Source organism: Gossypium hirsutum, chromosome A06 (assembly GCF_007990345.1).
Source record: "Gossypium hirsutum isolate 1008001.06 chromosome A06, Gossypium_hirsutum_v2.1, whole genome shotgun sequence".
In the NCBI taxonomy this organism is placed as follows: domain Eukaryota; kingdom Viridiplantae; phylum Streptophyta; class Magnoliopsida; order Malvales; family Malvaceae; genus Gossypium; species Gossypium hirsutum.
The window spans coordinates 7,840,353-7,855,631 of record NC_053429.1 but is presented as its reverse complement, the minus strand read 5'-3'; the positions used below and the strand labels follow the sequence as shown (position 1 = coordinate 7,855,631).

General features: G+C 35.4%; 2 protein-coding genes across 3 annotated transcripts; one reads left to right on the top strand and one right to left on the bottom strand.

Moving 5' to 3' along the window:
- The first annotated feature begins 6,474 nt into the window (after positions 1-6,474).
- Positions 6,475-8,325, top strand: LOC107962531 (dnaJ homolog subfamily B member 4). The gene is made up of 3 exons (XM_016898949.2): positions 6,475-6,924; positions 7,080-7,525; positions 7,597-8,325. Exons 1-3 carry the CDS (start codon positions 6,772-6,774, stop codon positions 8,042-8,044), a joined length of 1,047 nt encoding a protein of 348 aa, XP_016754438.1. The 5' UTR covers positions 6,475-6,771; the 3' UTR covers positions 8,045-8,325.
- A 21-nt stretch (positions 8,326-8,346) lies between these two features.
- Positions 8,347-15,016, bottom strand: LOC107962530 (aldehyde dehydrogenase family 3 member H1). 2 transcript variants are annotated; one of them, XM_016898948.2, is made up of 10 exons: positions 14,470-15,016; positions 12,598-12,666; positions 12,401-12,497; positions 12,100-12,306; positions 10,991-11,106; positions 10,810-10,914; positions 10,559-10,731; positions 10,382-10,472; positions 9,825-9,974; positions 8,347-8,860 (listed from the first exon to the last, which is right to left on the bottom strand). In XM_016898948.2, the coding sequence occupies exons 1-10, from the start codon at positions 14,692-14,694 to the stop codon at positions 8,621-8,623; spliced, it is 1,473 nt and encodes a 490-aa protein (XP_016754437.2). In that variant the 5' UTR covers positions 14,695-15,016; the 3' UTR covers positions 8,347-8,620. The 2 variants fall into 2 exon arrangements, with proteins under 2 accessions (XP_016754437.2, XP_016754436.2); XM_016898947.2 differs by having other exon boundaries at positions 10,559-10,914.
- Positions 15,017-15,279: the final 263 nt, after the last annotated feature.

Sequence of the window (15,279 nt, the reverse complement as noted above, 5' to 3'; positions counted from 1 at the left end):
ATTAAAATAATAGCGTATATATCGTCCTAAAAACATCTCTTCTAATAATATCATGACTTAATCACCTTCTAATTAATCATACTTACATAGAATTTCTTTTATTTTATTGGAATGATAATTTTAAAGAAAAATCCACTTCAACAATTTAAGTAAAATTATTTAGACTAATTAATTATATTATAAAAGTATATTAACAAATCATGTCAAATTAAATTATACGGACTAAATCTCATATTTTAGTATAATAAAAGAACCAAAATCACAATTTGACATTATATCTTTCTTTCTCTATTTCTGACTCTTTCCCCTTCCTTTTTTTTTCCTTTCTTGTAGCCAGTCCCTTCTCTCCTCCAATTCCCCGCCCAACTAAATAAATAATGATGGGTGTCAAATTATAGGCTGCCTAATATGTACTCCTCCCTTGTTGTGCACTGTATCAATAATTGGTGCGGTGGACGTGGACGATATAGCTTCACAATCCCAAAGTGGCACCCTCGCTAATCAAACCAAACAGACCAATAACCCAGCCAACAAAGTCAACTACCCCGCGCTTCCTAACTCACCTATTCCACTCGTTCCAGAAGTCTCCACTACCTTGAACACCACTCTGATTCCTCCCCCTTCTACCTTTGGAGAAATTTCTTTATAGTACGTGAATGCCTTTCTCCCCACCTTATAGTAGTTAATAAAGGCTCTGAGGGATCCTCTAGCCTCCAACCCCCACCAATCCTCCAGCTACTTCGACTCCACCAATTTCTACAATGCCTCATGGACTCCCTAAGCCATTTGATCACATAGTTCGTTGTTTGCAAGAAATAGCAACATGTCTCACAACTATGTCTCCCATCTAGTTGGACCAAGGTTCTCACCGGCAAGCATCAAGTCTGCAGCCCTACGATTCAAAAACCCAAGAGAAATTACGATGTCTGGGAGAACAATTTTCTCAGCAAGAGTGTCATTTGAAGATCGCCAAAGCAACTATTCGCGAAGATCGCCTCCTAAGAGATTTCAAGGCTACTAGCAGCCAAGGACCAATTCAAATATAGGCAGATGTGGGCATGGACATTATAACTAATCGAGAGAGAGAGAAACAGTCAGCAGATGAACAATGTCTATACCACAGACCACCAAGGACTCATCCACAGTTATAAGGAGCCAGGATCAACGGCTCAACTACTCCCCTTCCCAAATATTTGATCAGGTAGAGAGCCAACAACTCTAATCATCATTACAAATATTGCAATGCTGGAGGACAACGGACTGAGCAATGTGTCATTTGAAGAATTCCATTGAAACTGCGATTTGAAAGGGCATCTTAAGCAATTTTTAGCTCAAAGGCCCCTATCAGGTGAACAAGGATCAAGATAGAGGAGTGGGACCATCAGGATCACAAAGCAATGGTAGGGGGAAGAAGCTATTCAAGGGAATTAAGATGTTCTAATAGGAGGTAAGCACGCGGAATAGGTCTTGTCAAATTCAAAGTAGAAGGCCCATATAAAGAGTGCCTTGCCAGTTTTAGCCACAATAAAAAAGCCCAAACCTTTCCCATGGAGTCGTCGATTCTCAGAGCGAGATAAGAGAGACATTTTAGATGCAAAAGGAGATGACCCTTTGGTGGTCTCAACCAATATCTCTTGACTCCAAGTCAGGATTGTCATGAAGTGTTCAAGCATGTTTGTGAATTTAGTTGAGGGATTCATGGGTGTAATAATTAGAAATAGTATTTTTGTTAAGTGATTTTAGTTAACTGTTAAAGTATAATGACTTAAATGTAAATGCCAAAAATTTAAGGAATTGTTATAAAAGCATGGTTAATTTATACTGTAATAAGTCCCTAGAATATTCGGTCAACATGGAAAAGGAGTAAATGGAACAAACTCTCAATTTTAAAGATTAAGGATTAAATAGCATAAAAGATAATATGTAAGGATAATTTTGTAAAATGGTGATGGGTCTAGTTAGATAAAAATGTTAATTTGAGGGTTGAAATGATATTAATCGAATGAAATTATCATCTAGATCAAGGAACTCGTCAACCGGAATTGAACTGAGGAAAATCCAAAGTCTCGGATTAGTTGTTGACGTTGTTTTACGACTGTTTCAATTTAGGTAAATTCGTAGTCCTTGAACTCGAACTCTATTATTTATTTAAACAATTTAATTATTACTTTGATATCTTAATTAAATTTATTTATATATGGAAATGCTTGAATTATGAAATGAGGAAGATGTGGATTATGAAATTACGCATGTAATTGTCGGTTTTATCTGACTAGCGCTGGGTGCAAATCATTGTCGGTCTATCCAACTAGTGCTAGGCATACATTTGATATCGTCGGTTTATCCAACTAGTGCTGGGTGCAAATCATTGTCAGTCTATCTGATTTGTACTGGGCACACATTTGATATCGTCGATTTATCCGACTAGCGCTAGGCGCAAAACATTGTTGGTTTATTTGACTGACTAGTGCAGGGCACACCTATCACCAGTTTGTCTGACTAGCGTTGGGCCCAAAGCATTGTCAGTTTATCTCACTAGTGCAAGGCACACCTATTGTCAGTTTATCCGATTAGCACGGGCACAAAACAATGTTACGGTTTATTTGTTAGGCATCGAGTGCTAGTAACAAGATAATCTATATTGATTGTGCATAATCGATCCCTTAAAGAAGGTTGGTAAATGAGGGATATGATGAAATGAGTATAGAACATTCATAAGGTATCTTATGGTAAACTATGTGAAAATAAACATTACATGTTATGAATTCTGAATTTGTAGTTATTAAATATGTGTATAATCTTAGAGATTAATGTGATTACTCAGTATATGATTTATTCTTTAGGTATGCAGGTTAGGTGCTTATCTTGATTGTCGACTCAGCATCCAGCGATAATCCCGAACTTAACATTGTGAAGTATTTTTTTTTGTTTGTTATGTTTTTTTTTTTTTTTTTTTGTTCTTTATTGTTGTAAGTACTTTTTTTATTGTTAGGAATGTATTGGATGTAATAGAATGTTTTTATGATATGTGATTTGATAGTGATTTTGGATTGATGGTTATTGATGTTTAGTGTTATATGTATGTTTTTTTTGTGTGGAAGATATTGCATATGGTTAATGTTTTATGTTCTTTGGAATTGGCTCTTTTAGGAATTAAACGATTTAATTCTTTTTGTTTGAGTTGAAATATGGTAGGATATGGTAATTAAAATTTATGATTCTTAAATGTGGTGTAAGATAAATGTAAGATTTGATTAAGGTTGAATGCTTTTGTACGTAATGATTGAAATGTGGTGTCAATGAGGGCACATTATTTAGGCACTTAGGTTGTATGAAATTGGCATATTTTGAGTTGTTTTGAAGTGAATTTGATGATGTTTAGAGGATAGTTTTAGGCTTGACTTGTTAACCAAGACATGTGTGATAAATGCCTTGTCTTAGAAGCAAATTGTGATACACTCAGCCTAGGACACGGGCTGCCACACTACCATGTGTCTTATTGCCTTTAGGTGCAGGTTTCACATGGTCTAGTACACGCCTGCGACACAGCCGTGTGTCTTAAAACAGTTTGTCATACGGTCTGAGATAGGGTCGTATGACCTTAATTTGAATATACACACGGGCTGGGACATGGCCGTGTTTTTGGACTTCGAATGTCCACACAGTCTGGGCTGTGACACATAGCCTGGCTATACGACTATGTGTCCTCAGTTTTCAAAATTTTTAACTTTGTCCACATTTTTCTATTTTGTTTCAATTTGACCCCACAATGTTCCCAAACTATTTTTAGGACCTCGTAAACTCGGTTTTAAGGCCGGTAAGTGTATGTTTGCTATAAATGGAATGTGATTTGATTATCTGTAATTATAATTGAATATTTGTAAATTAGTAATGTTAAATGTTTAAAATGTTATCGTGATACTCTATGACCCAAATTCGGCGACGGAGACAGGTTAGGGGTGTTACAGAAAAAATTACATGTTTACTACAATATTGACACATTTCCCAACAAAAGTACCATGACTAATCTCCCCATTTTATACCAACATGAGTTACTCATGTCAAGCTTTAGTCTAATGAACTTGTCATATGTGTTAGTCTTATAAAATATCCATAATCCCTTTAAGTTAGATTTGTTTACCTAATAAGATCCATTTTATCACATGGTCAACGTTGTATCTTCAATAATGAAAATGATCATTACTCGTAGTAGTAATGATGAACATGACAATAAGTTATTTTTCTGGGACAATTGATAATGATAAAATGATCATTACTCGTAGTAGTAATGATAAAATCAATTGTCCCAGACAAATAACCTATTGTCATGTTCCATTTTCATAATTCATACAATGTTAATGAGAGGATATCATTTAATCTTTATCAAGCTATGATTTCACTATTGTAAGTGTAGTCATATCATGCATAAGTCATAAACCCAACATTCCAACTTTGAACCCACTAAGATGAAAGCACAAGTTTTCAATATATCAAAACACATGGTTACATATGCACTGTCATTTACTTATTTTGGATTTAGTTAAGTCACATCATGTATGTTACAAATGAATAAACCCATAAATAGATCTAGGATAAATTCAACTTGGATTATGTCTGATGTATTGTCAGTCCAAACAATCACATCTACATGTCTAATTTTGAGAGTCAATCCAACTCTGATAGACATAAAAAGTTATCTCCCTAACTGGACTTATAGATAACATAATAGTCTCATATTATTTGAATCATTTGCTCAATTTGATTCTATAGACTATGAACAATTTAGATTACCTACTAATATATTTTATTATAATCTATCTATATAATGCAATTTAATACTAAACAAGCCTTAGGTTATCAAGTAATAAATATTTATTTATACATTTTACTTTTCATACAAAAACCATTGAAGTCAATCTAACATAGAGATAATGAATGACATTTGTTTATTTTCATAAATAATTATTTTGACCATTTCAATAATTTATCAAATATTAATATTAAGACATAATAAACAAAACATACCCCACTTTAGAAGAACAAACCACTTAAAACCCAAACCCAAACCCAAACTCAAACTCCCAACATAACGAATGAAAACTCTAAAAGATCAAATCGCAACAACGACCATTATACCAACGTTAAAAAGACATCAATCAACAAAATGCTTCAACCATTTAGACATGAGGAGCATTATCCGCAAATGGTGTTGCCCTATCTACAAAACACCCTTCTAGAAGATGCAAGCTTTTGAGAAAAGAATTGCAATCTCTTCGCAAAACTAGGTATGATGATATGGGATAAACTTCTTATTCTAATTATCCTTTAGCTCCTCGATAGCTGTGAAATACCTACCGCCACAAAAAAAAACAAAAAACAAACTTATGCCAGTACTAGAGGTGTGCATGGGCCGGGGCTACCCGGTCCGGCCCGAAGGCCCGTCCAAAAAATGGGAGGGTTCGGGTAAAAATATAGGCCCGAAATATGGGTTTGGGCAAAAAAATGAGGCCCGTTTAGAAAATAGGCCGGGCTCGGGTAAAATTTTTTTGGCCCGAGCCTGACCCGGCCCGGCCCTAATTATATACTAAATATATATTTTTTATTTTTAATCATATTTATATTTTAATTTTAATTTTAATATAATTAATTTTTATTATATTTTTAACTTGTGTATTGTTTTAAGAATTGTTTTAATATATTTTTTATTTGTTTCTTGTTTTAATATTTGTTTTAAATGTATTTGATGATTTAATATATTTAAAAAAATTTATTTAATGAAATAAGTTAAAAAATTTAATATGGGCAGGGCCGGGCTGGACTCGGGCTTAACAATTTTATTTCGGGCAAGGCTTGGACAAAATTTTAGGCCCATATTTCGGGCCGGGTCAGGCCCAGACCTAGAAAACGGGCCTAAAATTTTCAATGGGCCCGGCCCGGACCCGGCCATGCACACCTTTAGCCGGTACTAGAGATCCAAGAGACTACATTGTGCAATACAATAATTATACAAAAAACTTGGGTGCCACAGATGCACTTTAACGTAGAGTTTCCTTTATGACAAAAACATGCAAAAAGTTAATATTTATCTTGATCGGAGCATTTCATGCAACCGATTCATCAATTCATGAGTCGCTTTTTTACCAACAAGACGATGTACAAAAACCCCTAAACTAAAACCAATACAATTTAGAAGGAACATGATATACTCTCATTTATTTGTAAGCTTTCATTGACAAATTTTTCTCCGCTATGAAAACCATGCAAAGATTTAGATTTGGTTTTTTGCTGTTAAATATTTTGATAGAAAAACAACCGGGTGGGGCTAGAGGATTAGGATATGTGTAATATGACATAAAAGGAAAATGTGACGTGGATCAGTTCAATTGGATAAGTAGTGGAGAAGGTGTATCTAATAATTTGGTCGACTTTGATGATTAAAATTTCAGACACGTTATTGTTTGTTATGGAAGATTTATCTTATTACGTGAAGTCAAGGCTTGGAGCTTAAAAAGGAAAAGAAAACAGAGCAAAATTATAAAAAGTTGAAAAAATATATAGGCTCTCTAATCTATTAGTCACAGCGTTTGCTAATTAAAGACAGGAGAAAATATCCCCCGGCTTAAATATTTGACAAATTATCCAAGCAATTTTCTGGTGTTGGGTTTATGGTCTAACTCTATCCATCTAATCCTCTTCTTTCTTCTTGCTGCCTTCGCCTTTCTTTCATTGTTTTTTTTTTTTGGGTGGGGGGGGTATTGGTGGTTGTCTCCCATGGTAAATCATCTGAACCAAGAACCTGTCCCCATTTTTAATCAAAAGAAGAAAGGTTTCAGTTTACGGGAGATTACCAGAGTCTTACGATCATGGCGACTTCGTCTTAAGAAATCCTCCTCTTCCGACCAACCCATATACCAACCTTCCCAGGTATACCTGTACGTTAAATCTCCATGCATGCAATGCAATGTAATGCAATAATAATATGTAAAAGTCTAAACAATAATTTAGAAATTATGAAAATTTGGTGATTCTTTGAATCCTCATTTGGGTTGTAAACGTGAGAGAAACTTTTCATGTTGTAGGGCTCTCCAGATGAGAATGGAGATGGACAAAAAATTGTCCGAGTTAGCAGCTGGACAAGCGATAGCGATGGGTCGAGATCCGAAGGTCGGAGTTCTAAAGGTTTTTTCAAGTATCGAAGCATGGACGCATGCTTTTCTCGCCAAGATTCTACAAACTCAAAGGGTACAAGCAAGAGGAGCCGCAGCCCCAGCCCCAGCCCCAAGCCTTCCTCACAGAATAAGGAGGGAAGCCTGAGAAGAAGCACAACAACAGATAGAAATGGCTTATTTGAGCCCCTGTCAGGAAGCACGAGCCGCCCGAATGGTAACCCCATCATGTTCTCAAACTCAACCGGGGTGGTGAAACCACCACCAATTGAGAAGCAACTCGAATGCACGCTTGAAGATTTGTGCTATGGATGTACCGAGAAGATAAAGATCAAAAGGGACGTTATTACAGAATCCGGGTTTGTAATCCGAAAAACATTACCTTAACCATCGTCTTGACTGAAATTGATGATCTGTTTATGATCTGCAGGCAAAGAGTTGAACATAAGGAGATGTTATCAATAAACGTGGAGCCGGGATGGAAGAAAGGAACAAAGATTACATTTGAAGGAATGGGAAATGAAGTACCTCGATTATATGCAGCTGACGTCACATTCGTTATTGCCGAGAAACAACATCCTATCTTCGGAAGAGACGGTGATGATTTGGAATTAACGATTGAAATTCCTCTGGTGAAAGCCCTAACAGGTTGCAGCCTTCCCATACCATTACTGGGTGGGGAGAAAATGGAACTGAAAATAGATGAAATCATTCACCCTGGATATGAAAAGATAATCACAGGCCAGGGCATGCCAACCACAAAAGAAGCAGCAAGCAGAGGGAACTTAAAAGTTAGATTCCTGATTAACTTCCCAACGGAGCTCACAGATGATCAACAAGCCGCCGCAGTTAGAATTTTAGGGGATTCTTCTTCATGAATGTGGTTTTAGTTTCTTTAGGAGTCTCAGAATTTGTTTTACTTGTGGATATGTTACTTCCAACAGTATTTCAGGCTTCCCTTCATTGTAAAATGTAATGTCAGGTGCTTCGCAGATACTTCAACAAGGAATATATCACCTGCTCATTACCAGTCAGCTAAAATCAAACCATTTTAACATTTTCATAAATGTAATGGGACCTGGCAGAATAACATTCCAATATGATGCCACTTACAATACCAGTTAGACATGTAAATGTAATGGTACCTTTCAAACTGGAACAAAGCATGTTAGTTCTGCAGTAAACAAAACCACCTCAGGCAAGGTTATCATCAAATCAACACATTTTTACAATGTTGAACTGCATCAGTGCCAATTCATTCCTATAAAATGATTCTCAAATCATGATACCTACATTATGAACATCACATTGATTTTAAGCGAAAAAAGAAAACTATACAACCGTGGTCTTTAAACTGACTTACATGCTTGAAAATATATTGAAATCAGTAAATTGCATAACATGAAAAAAATAATAAAAAGTTACAACAGAGATAGCCACATAGGTTTTCTCTTTTAAGCCTTAGACCATCCCATCAAAGCACGGATTATGCCTAATATGCTACCACCAAGAAGAGCCTTTAGTAACCTGAGCTTTCCATTTGTGTACGGTGGGTATCTTAGAGGTGCATCACCAGCAAAACTTCTATAAAGAACAGCCTTCTTATGGCTAAAAGTGTCAAAGGAGAATTTCCCATGGTAGGCACCCATTCCGCTGTCCCCGACTCCTCCAAATGGCAAAGTGGGCTCGGCAAGCTGAAAACGTTATTAGGTGTGTATCACATATACTTCTAATGTTCAATAAGCATGCGAAAATGAACTTCTAAGTTCATTCTTTTGAAAAATAGGAGCAACTATGTATTTTTCAGCATTTGTTAAAAACAAAAGGAACTTGGCATATTCTTTTTGGTGGGGAACAGTATGAACTTGCCAGAAAGAAAGCAAAAGAATACATCAAAATCCATGTAGTTTCTTAAAATGCAGTACAATGGGCAAATAACCATGGTCAAGTTGGCGTTTATAAAACAGTATGAATATATTAGAAAGAAACAAAAGGAGCATATGCTTCCTACATCAAAATCCGCGTAGGGAAGCAAAAAATGAATAAAAATTCCACAACAGATATTTTTGATTATTTCAAATAGCAACATGTATCCGAGAGCACCAAAATGGTGTATTATACTGAACGATAAGATTACCAAAAGAAGCAAGCATCCATGAAGCAATGCTTTTGTGATACTAGTGCAGATGGCCCTACAGACAAGATTATAAGAGCAGCAAACAAAGTAGGATTCTTCACCTATTTTTAAATTTTTAAAAAAAACTATCTACCAATAATTTACTTAGATGATTATGTTTTCCCCTGCTAAATTTATTCTAGAAATCATTTGTGACTGAATAATCTTGAAGGAGGTAGTACAAATTGCTGTCACCAATGACTTGAAAGTCCCTAGTGCCATTCTTCCAGAGATTCTCATAATAAGAACTATAACTCATTAAAAAAATTGTTTGTCAAAACCTAATTTGACATTATGCTTTTTAATATACCAATTTGACCATCAGAAGGCACTCCATATGCTCTCATTAGTCAAGTTTTAAGGGATGGTTTGCAACCTAGCCATGGAGATTATCAGCACTTTTGAAGGTAAATGCATGCAAATGTTGACTTGTCTAATGCACACATGGCCACATTGATCCCAAAAGTTCAAAGTATACTTACATGTACAGTAGTATCATTGATAACCAAACCCCCTGCAGAGACTTTTTCAACAAATTTCTCTTTCAGCTTCTTGTTATTGGTAAACATATATACTGCTAGTGGTTTTGTTCCAGAATTTATCAGATCAAAGCTGTCTTCCACTTTGTCAATCTGTTATAAAACCAACCACAAGAAAAGCAAGGTATAAATTAAATTTCCCAGATTAGTATAAATTCGGCCAATCCTTTCTTTCTATAAAGAAAAATCATAAAGCAAGTTGCTACAACCACAAGTATATCTCATTGTTTGCAAGTAGATGGAAATGGAACTTTTCCCTCACAAGCTTTTCATAAAAGTATTGCTTAGTTATTACTTCATAAATTAAATTGCGAGTACAAGGGAAGCAGGTCTATCCTTCGTGTTCTATTTGATGAAGAGGATATACATTATTTTTGCTCAAGTAATAAGAAAGGCTTAGACTCTGGATTTTTCAAGCACAAATGCTACGCACAGAAACTTGAAAGCAAATTAAAAATAAATAGTAAAATTTTAACTGAATTGATGTTCTTAGCTCCTACCGTGATAATTGGAAGCAGTGGACCAAATATCTCTTCATTCATGATCAGTGAATCTTGTGGGACATCAAGCAAGATAGTGGGAGCAATCTTCCTGCGCCATTAAAAGAAAAAAATATTAACAGTGTTAAAATGCTCAGTTCACTTAAAAAGTGAAGCAAAACCCAGGTTAGAACTCACAAGTTCGATTTATCTCTTTCACCTCCATAGACAATCTTACTTGAAACCTTGTCCTCATCTAAAAGCTTTAGCAAACGGGCAAAGTGATTAGAATTCACTACGCGAGACAAGTCTTTTGACTCCAATGGATTTTTGCCATAAAATCGCTCCAATTCACATTTGAAAGAATCTACCTGCAGAATGAAAAGTGCTTGAGAAGAAAGATTGAAAAGAACTAGATTACAAATGTAAACATAAACAGGTAACCTTACCAACTCCACAGCATAATCCTTTGTTGTAATGATGTAGTCGGGAGAAATACAGGCTTGTCCATTATTACATCCCCACTTGCCCGCAATTATCCGCCTAGTTGCAACCTAAAAATACACACAAAAAAATGTCAGTAAGTTACAAAGAAAGCAGACATCATGGTAAAATAAACATTACCCTTACCTGTAAATTGATGCCTGAATCAACAATAACTGGACACTTTCCTCCAAGCTCCAAAACAACTGGTGTTAAGTGCTTTGCAGCAGCTGCCATCACAATGCGTCCAATTCTTCCATTGCCTAAAAATTCAAGGGTGTTTTGATTCATAATACTTCTTATCAGAAATGAAATAATATAAATACTACATCATGACAATCCCTTATGCATCAATAATAACCATAAACGGAAACTTAGTACTTCTGGAAGAGCACTAAAATTTTTCCATATGATTTAATCCTTTTGAAAACACAATTTAAGGCATACCATCATTGAAGAGAATCCAAAAACAGCATATCACCACACCACTATCTTTGTAAAGCATCAAATATATCTAATATGCTAAAGCGAAATCCTCTAAAACCATCTTCAGTTCTTTCCAGATCCTCACCATTATGCCAGTTGTACATCCTTATTCCAACAAAACCTTGAGTAGTACAAGCATTGCAATTTTCAACAGTCTTTATCATGGTTAAACACATTAGCTTCAGCCAACCAAGGAACTATGTAACTTTCTAAATATCCCATTAAGGATTTACTGTATTTCTATCTAATTAACTCAAGGAGGAATAAGATTCATGTCGAAGTGAGATTTCAATTATTAGAGCCCAGCTTAAAGCCCTAATGTTTCGTGCTTTTTAGTTGTCCCAAACCAGATAAAGGATGACGGTTGAGTATGTTGGCCTGGTATGCAGCAGCCAGTGTAAAAAGATAACCACAAACAATCAACATATATCCTAGCGAGGAAAGGATTGCCAGGAGAATCTACAAATAGCGCTTATTAAGATAACCTCTTCAATGACAAAGGGGAATCATTATAACTCATCAATTGTCGCCATCAATCTCTTCTTCACTAGCACAATTTAAGAATTCAAATCCAATCCTTCCCAACTGTTTGGTAATAAGTATTAGAAAGCTACAATCTTGCACCATCTTTGAAAGAAAACTTCTTGAAGCATGATGCACATATGAACCCTATAACCCTATAATCCAATTGTCCAAGTGTGCATCATTTTGACATAAAAGATCAAGCTAGAGGAGAAGGTAAAAGGATGGTAATGAAATGAACAAGATACCTGTATACATTATTTTGTCCCACTTTTGCTCGAGCAGTGCTGTTGTTTCAGGAACAGCCCCTTCAACAACCTTTATGCAAGAGCTATCCATGTAATTCGCTACCAGCTTTGCAAGCAATGATGCAGTGGCTGGAGAAATTTCTGATGGCTTTAAGACTATAGCATTACCAGCTGCAATAGCTCCAATAACCGGATCAAGAGACAGCACTGAAAAAAGAAATGCAATAATTAAATATAAGAGGGGTGATAAAAAAAAGACAAAAGACAGTTCTGGACATGTCCTTAAGGATGTTCAACATACATAAAGGATAGTTCCATGCTGAGATTACTAACACGACACCCAATGGCTCAGATACTATTTCAGCGGATGATGGAAATGTAGCCAATGAAGTTTTTGCCTGCAGAAAAGGGAAAGCTAATCATATTCAACTCTTTTAATGTCAAGAAGAATCCTTCATGAAAGCTTCCACCCAGCTGAGAGGTCTTGAAAAAGTTTACCTTTTCTGGCATCACCCAATGCTTCATTTTTTTCAGTGCCAATTTACAGGAGTTCTTTAGCATTGCTATCTGCAGAGTAAACCAAGCCAAAATCAGAGGAAGACCAAAAATGTAGTATTTCATTTGGGACTTACATAGAGAAGAACTATGGAAGAAAATTCTGGAGGCTAAGTTTAAACAACTGATATAGTGTTGCCTACTCCATGGTACCGTGTTTCAGAATAGCATGATACTCCTAGATTTTAACAATCAGGTGTAGTCTAAAATGTCAACTACTAAGAATTACACAAATTTAACAAGAGAAAGACAACTCCAGATAAAATTGTCTATGTGACAATATTTCAGTTCCTCCTGAACAAGTCATCTTAATAAATTTTTTTTATCAGTTAAAAGCCTAAAAACATATAGTAGGAAGCTAATCAAAGCACTTAATAAAAAATGGACACTAAGACCGAGAAGAACCATTTAGAAAACCTAAATAAAGAATCTCCTTGTTGAACTTCATTCGCTATTAAATTAATCAACTTAAGCACAGAAACCAACTTCAATGAAGATATAAGTTTAAGCACTTCGCTCAGATACTTCTGCTTTTAAACATGTAGCAAACAATTATCATTATAATCAGATAACTGCTGAAAGTTGAAATAATTCTTTATAATTGAAATAATCAATGTTCATCTAGATTTTAAATTCCCTATTATCCAGTGGCTCTCACATTAATCCTTCACAAATCACAGTTATAATTATCCTTGGGGTTGACTATCTGTAATAGCCAAAACTCCAATCATCACATTATGTTCAAAATAACAATAGATAGCAAGACATGTCTCTGTGTGTGTGTAACTATTCTCTTTCTTCCAGTTTTTATCCAGCTACTAAAGTAATTCCCTGCATTCAAATTCAAGTTCAACTCTACTAGTTAAGGCTGAACTCAGCAATTATCCAACCCAAAGCCTGAAAGTAATAATTCTAAAGAATCGTCGAGGTGGAACTATCAACTTTCTGTAGGGAAAAAAAGGCTGAAAAAAAAAAAAGAAAACACCAAAAACGGATAGATTTTCTGGTTACAGTTACATCCTGTCGGTACATTTCCTGACAATGTCTGCTAGTTGGATTAGCAATAAATCTAGGAGTACTTGAGTTCTACCCGTTTAGAACTATCGAGTATTTAATGGATAGCAATTATTTTCTAAAGCCTGAAAATGACCGACCATTTCCGTGAGAGAAAAGCCAACTGTTTGCATGTCATAAATGCTACTTCTTTCCACCAAGATTTCAAGTGTGTCACGCATTTTTGAACCTCTAAAAACATTGCACACCAAAAAAACAATCTTTAATTCCCAAAATTTCCCAATTGCGTGATTCATGAATTTCAGGATACCCACTTGAAAGTTATAGCGAAACAAGGTTTCACAAGAATTTATAATTAACACAAAGGATATCTATTTGTATGGGAAAAGAACAAACAGAGCCAATCAGCTTTAAACAACTGAAGCAAAAACAGCTTTAGAGACAAAAAAAGTGGTTGAAGTTTTTTATTAGGAACCAAATATATTCTAATTTCTGGAGACAAGTCGACTATCAATTAAAGTTTTTACTTAAACTTACAATTAAAATCTGAACTAAGTCACGGTGATTTTTTTATTTTTAAAAAAACTCATAGTTGATTGGGCATCAAGTATCGGAAATAGCTGACTTTCAGCCGCCCATTGACTCCGTACTAGTATGATCCATAGTTCATGATATAACTCCACCGCCTTCTCATCAATTTTAAATTTAATCAAATAAAAAACAATTCTAATCTAAAATCAATTTTTTTTAAAAATTATTGAAATAAATACTACAAATTAAAATGAAAAAAAATTATTTGACCTCGTAGATGGAGGATTCGAGTTCCGGCTTGGAAAGATCGTCGCGAAGAGCGGCGACAATTTGCGGCTCGTTCTCGTCCATCATTTTCAACATGGCTTTCAACTGAGTTCTTCTCCATTCGTAGTCTTTCGTCTTTCCCGCTACGAAGCTAGCTCTCAACTCCTGAACCACTTCCTTCGCGGAATCTATATCGAAAACCGCCTTCTTCTCCACTTCGCTCGCCATTATTATCCAAAAATAAAGCTCAGAGAAAACAATAACAAAACCGATATTGGATTCAAACTTTGAACTTGATGCTTATAGAAGAGGCGAGCAAAATAAAACTGACAATACTGATTTGCCTTAGATTTTCTTAAAGAAAACGCAGGCGCCACGTTAAAAGTAACGATATAGCCGCATCCATATATATAGTGGAGGAGTCGTGGACTTGGCGCCTTATCTATGGCGTTCCTTCGTCATTCGTCAACCCATTACCGAGAGTTATTTTACACGCGTAGAACTGAGCGCGTGCCTGATGGGCTCTCTTTTAATTTTATTCCGGCTGTCTTGGACAAATAAAATATTGAATTATGGGTTAATTTAAATTTACATAAATAAAATGTGGTGGTGGCTGTTTTTATCAAATTTGGGGGTATCCGCCAAAAGCAATATTCTACTAAAGAAAACAAATTTAAATTCTCGAGGGGACGACGATTACAATTTTAGGGTTTTTTTCACATTTCTTCTCTATCTATACCGATGTGATGACTTTTTTTCTTTTGACGTGACATTTATTTATATTATAGGTATAATAACTTATTTTGTAAGCTA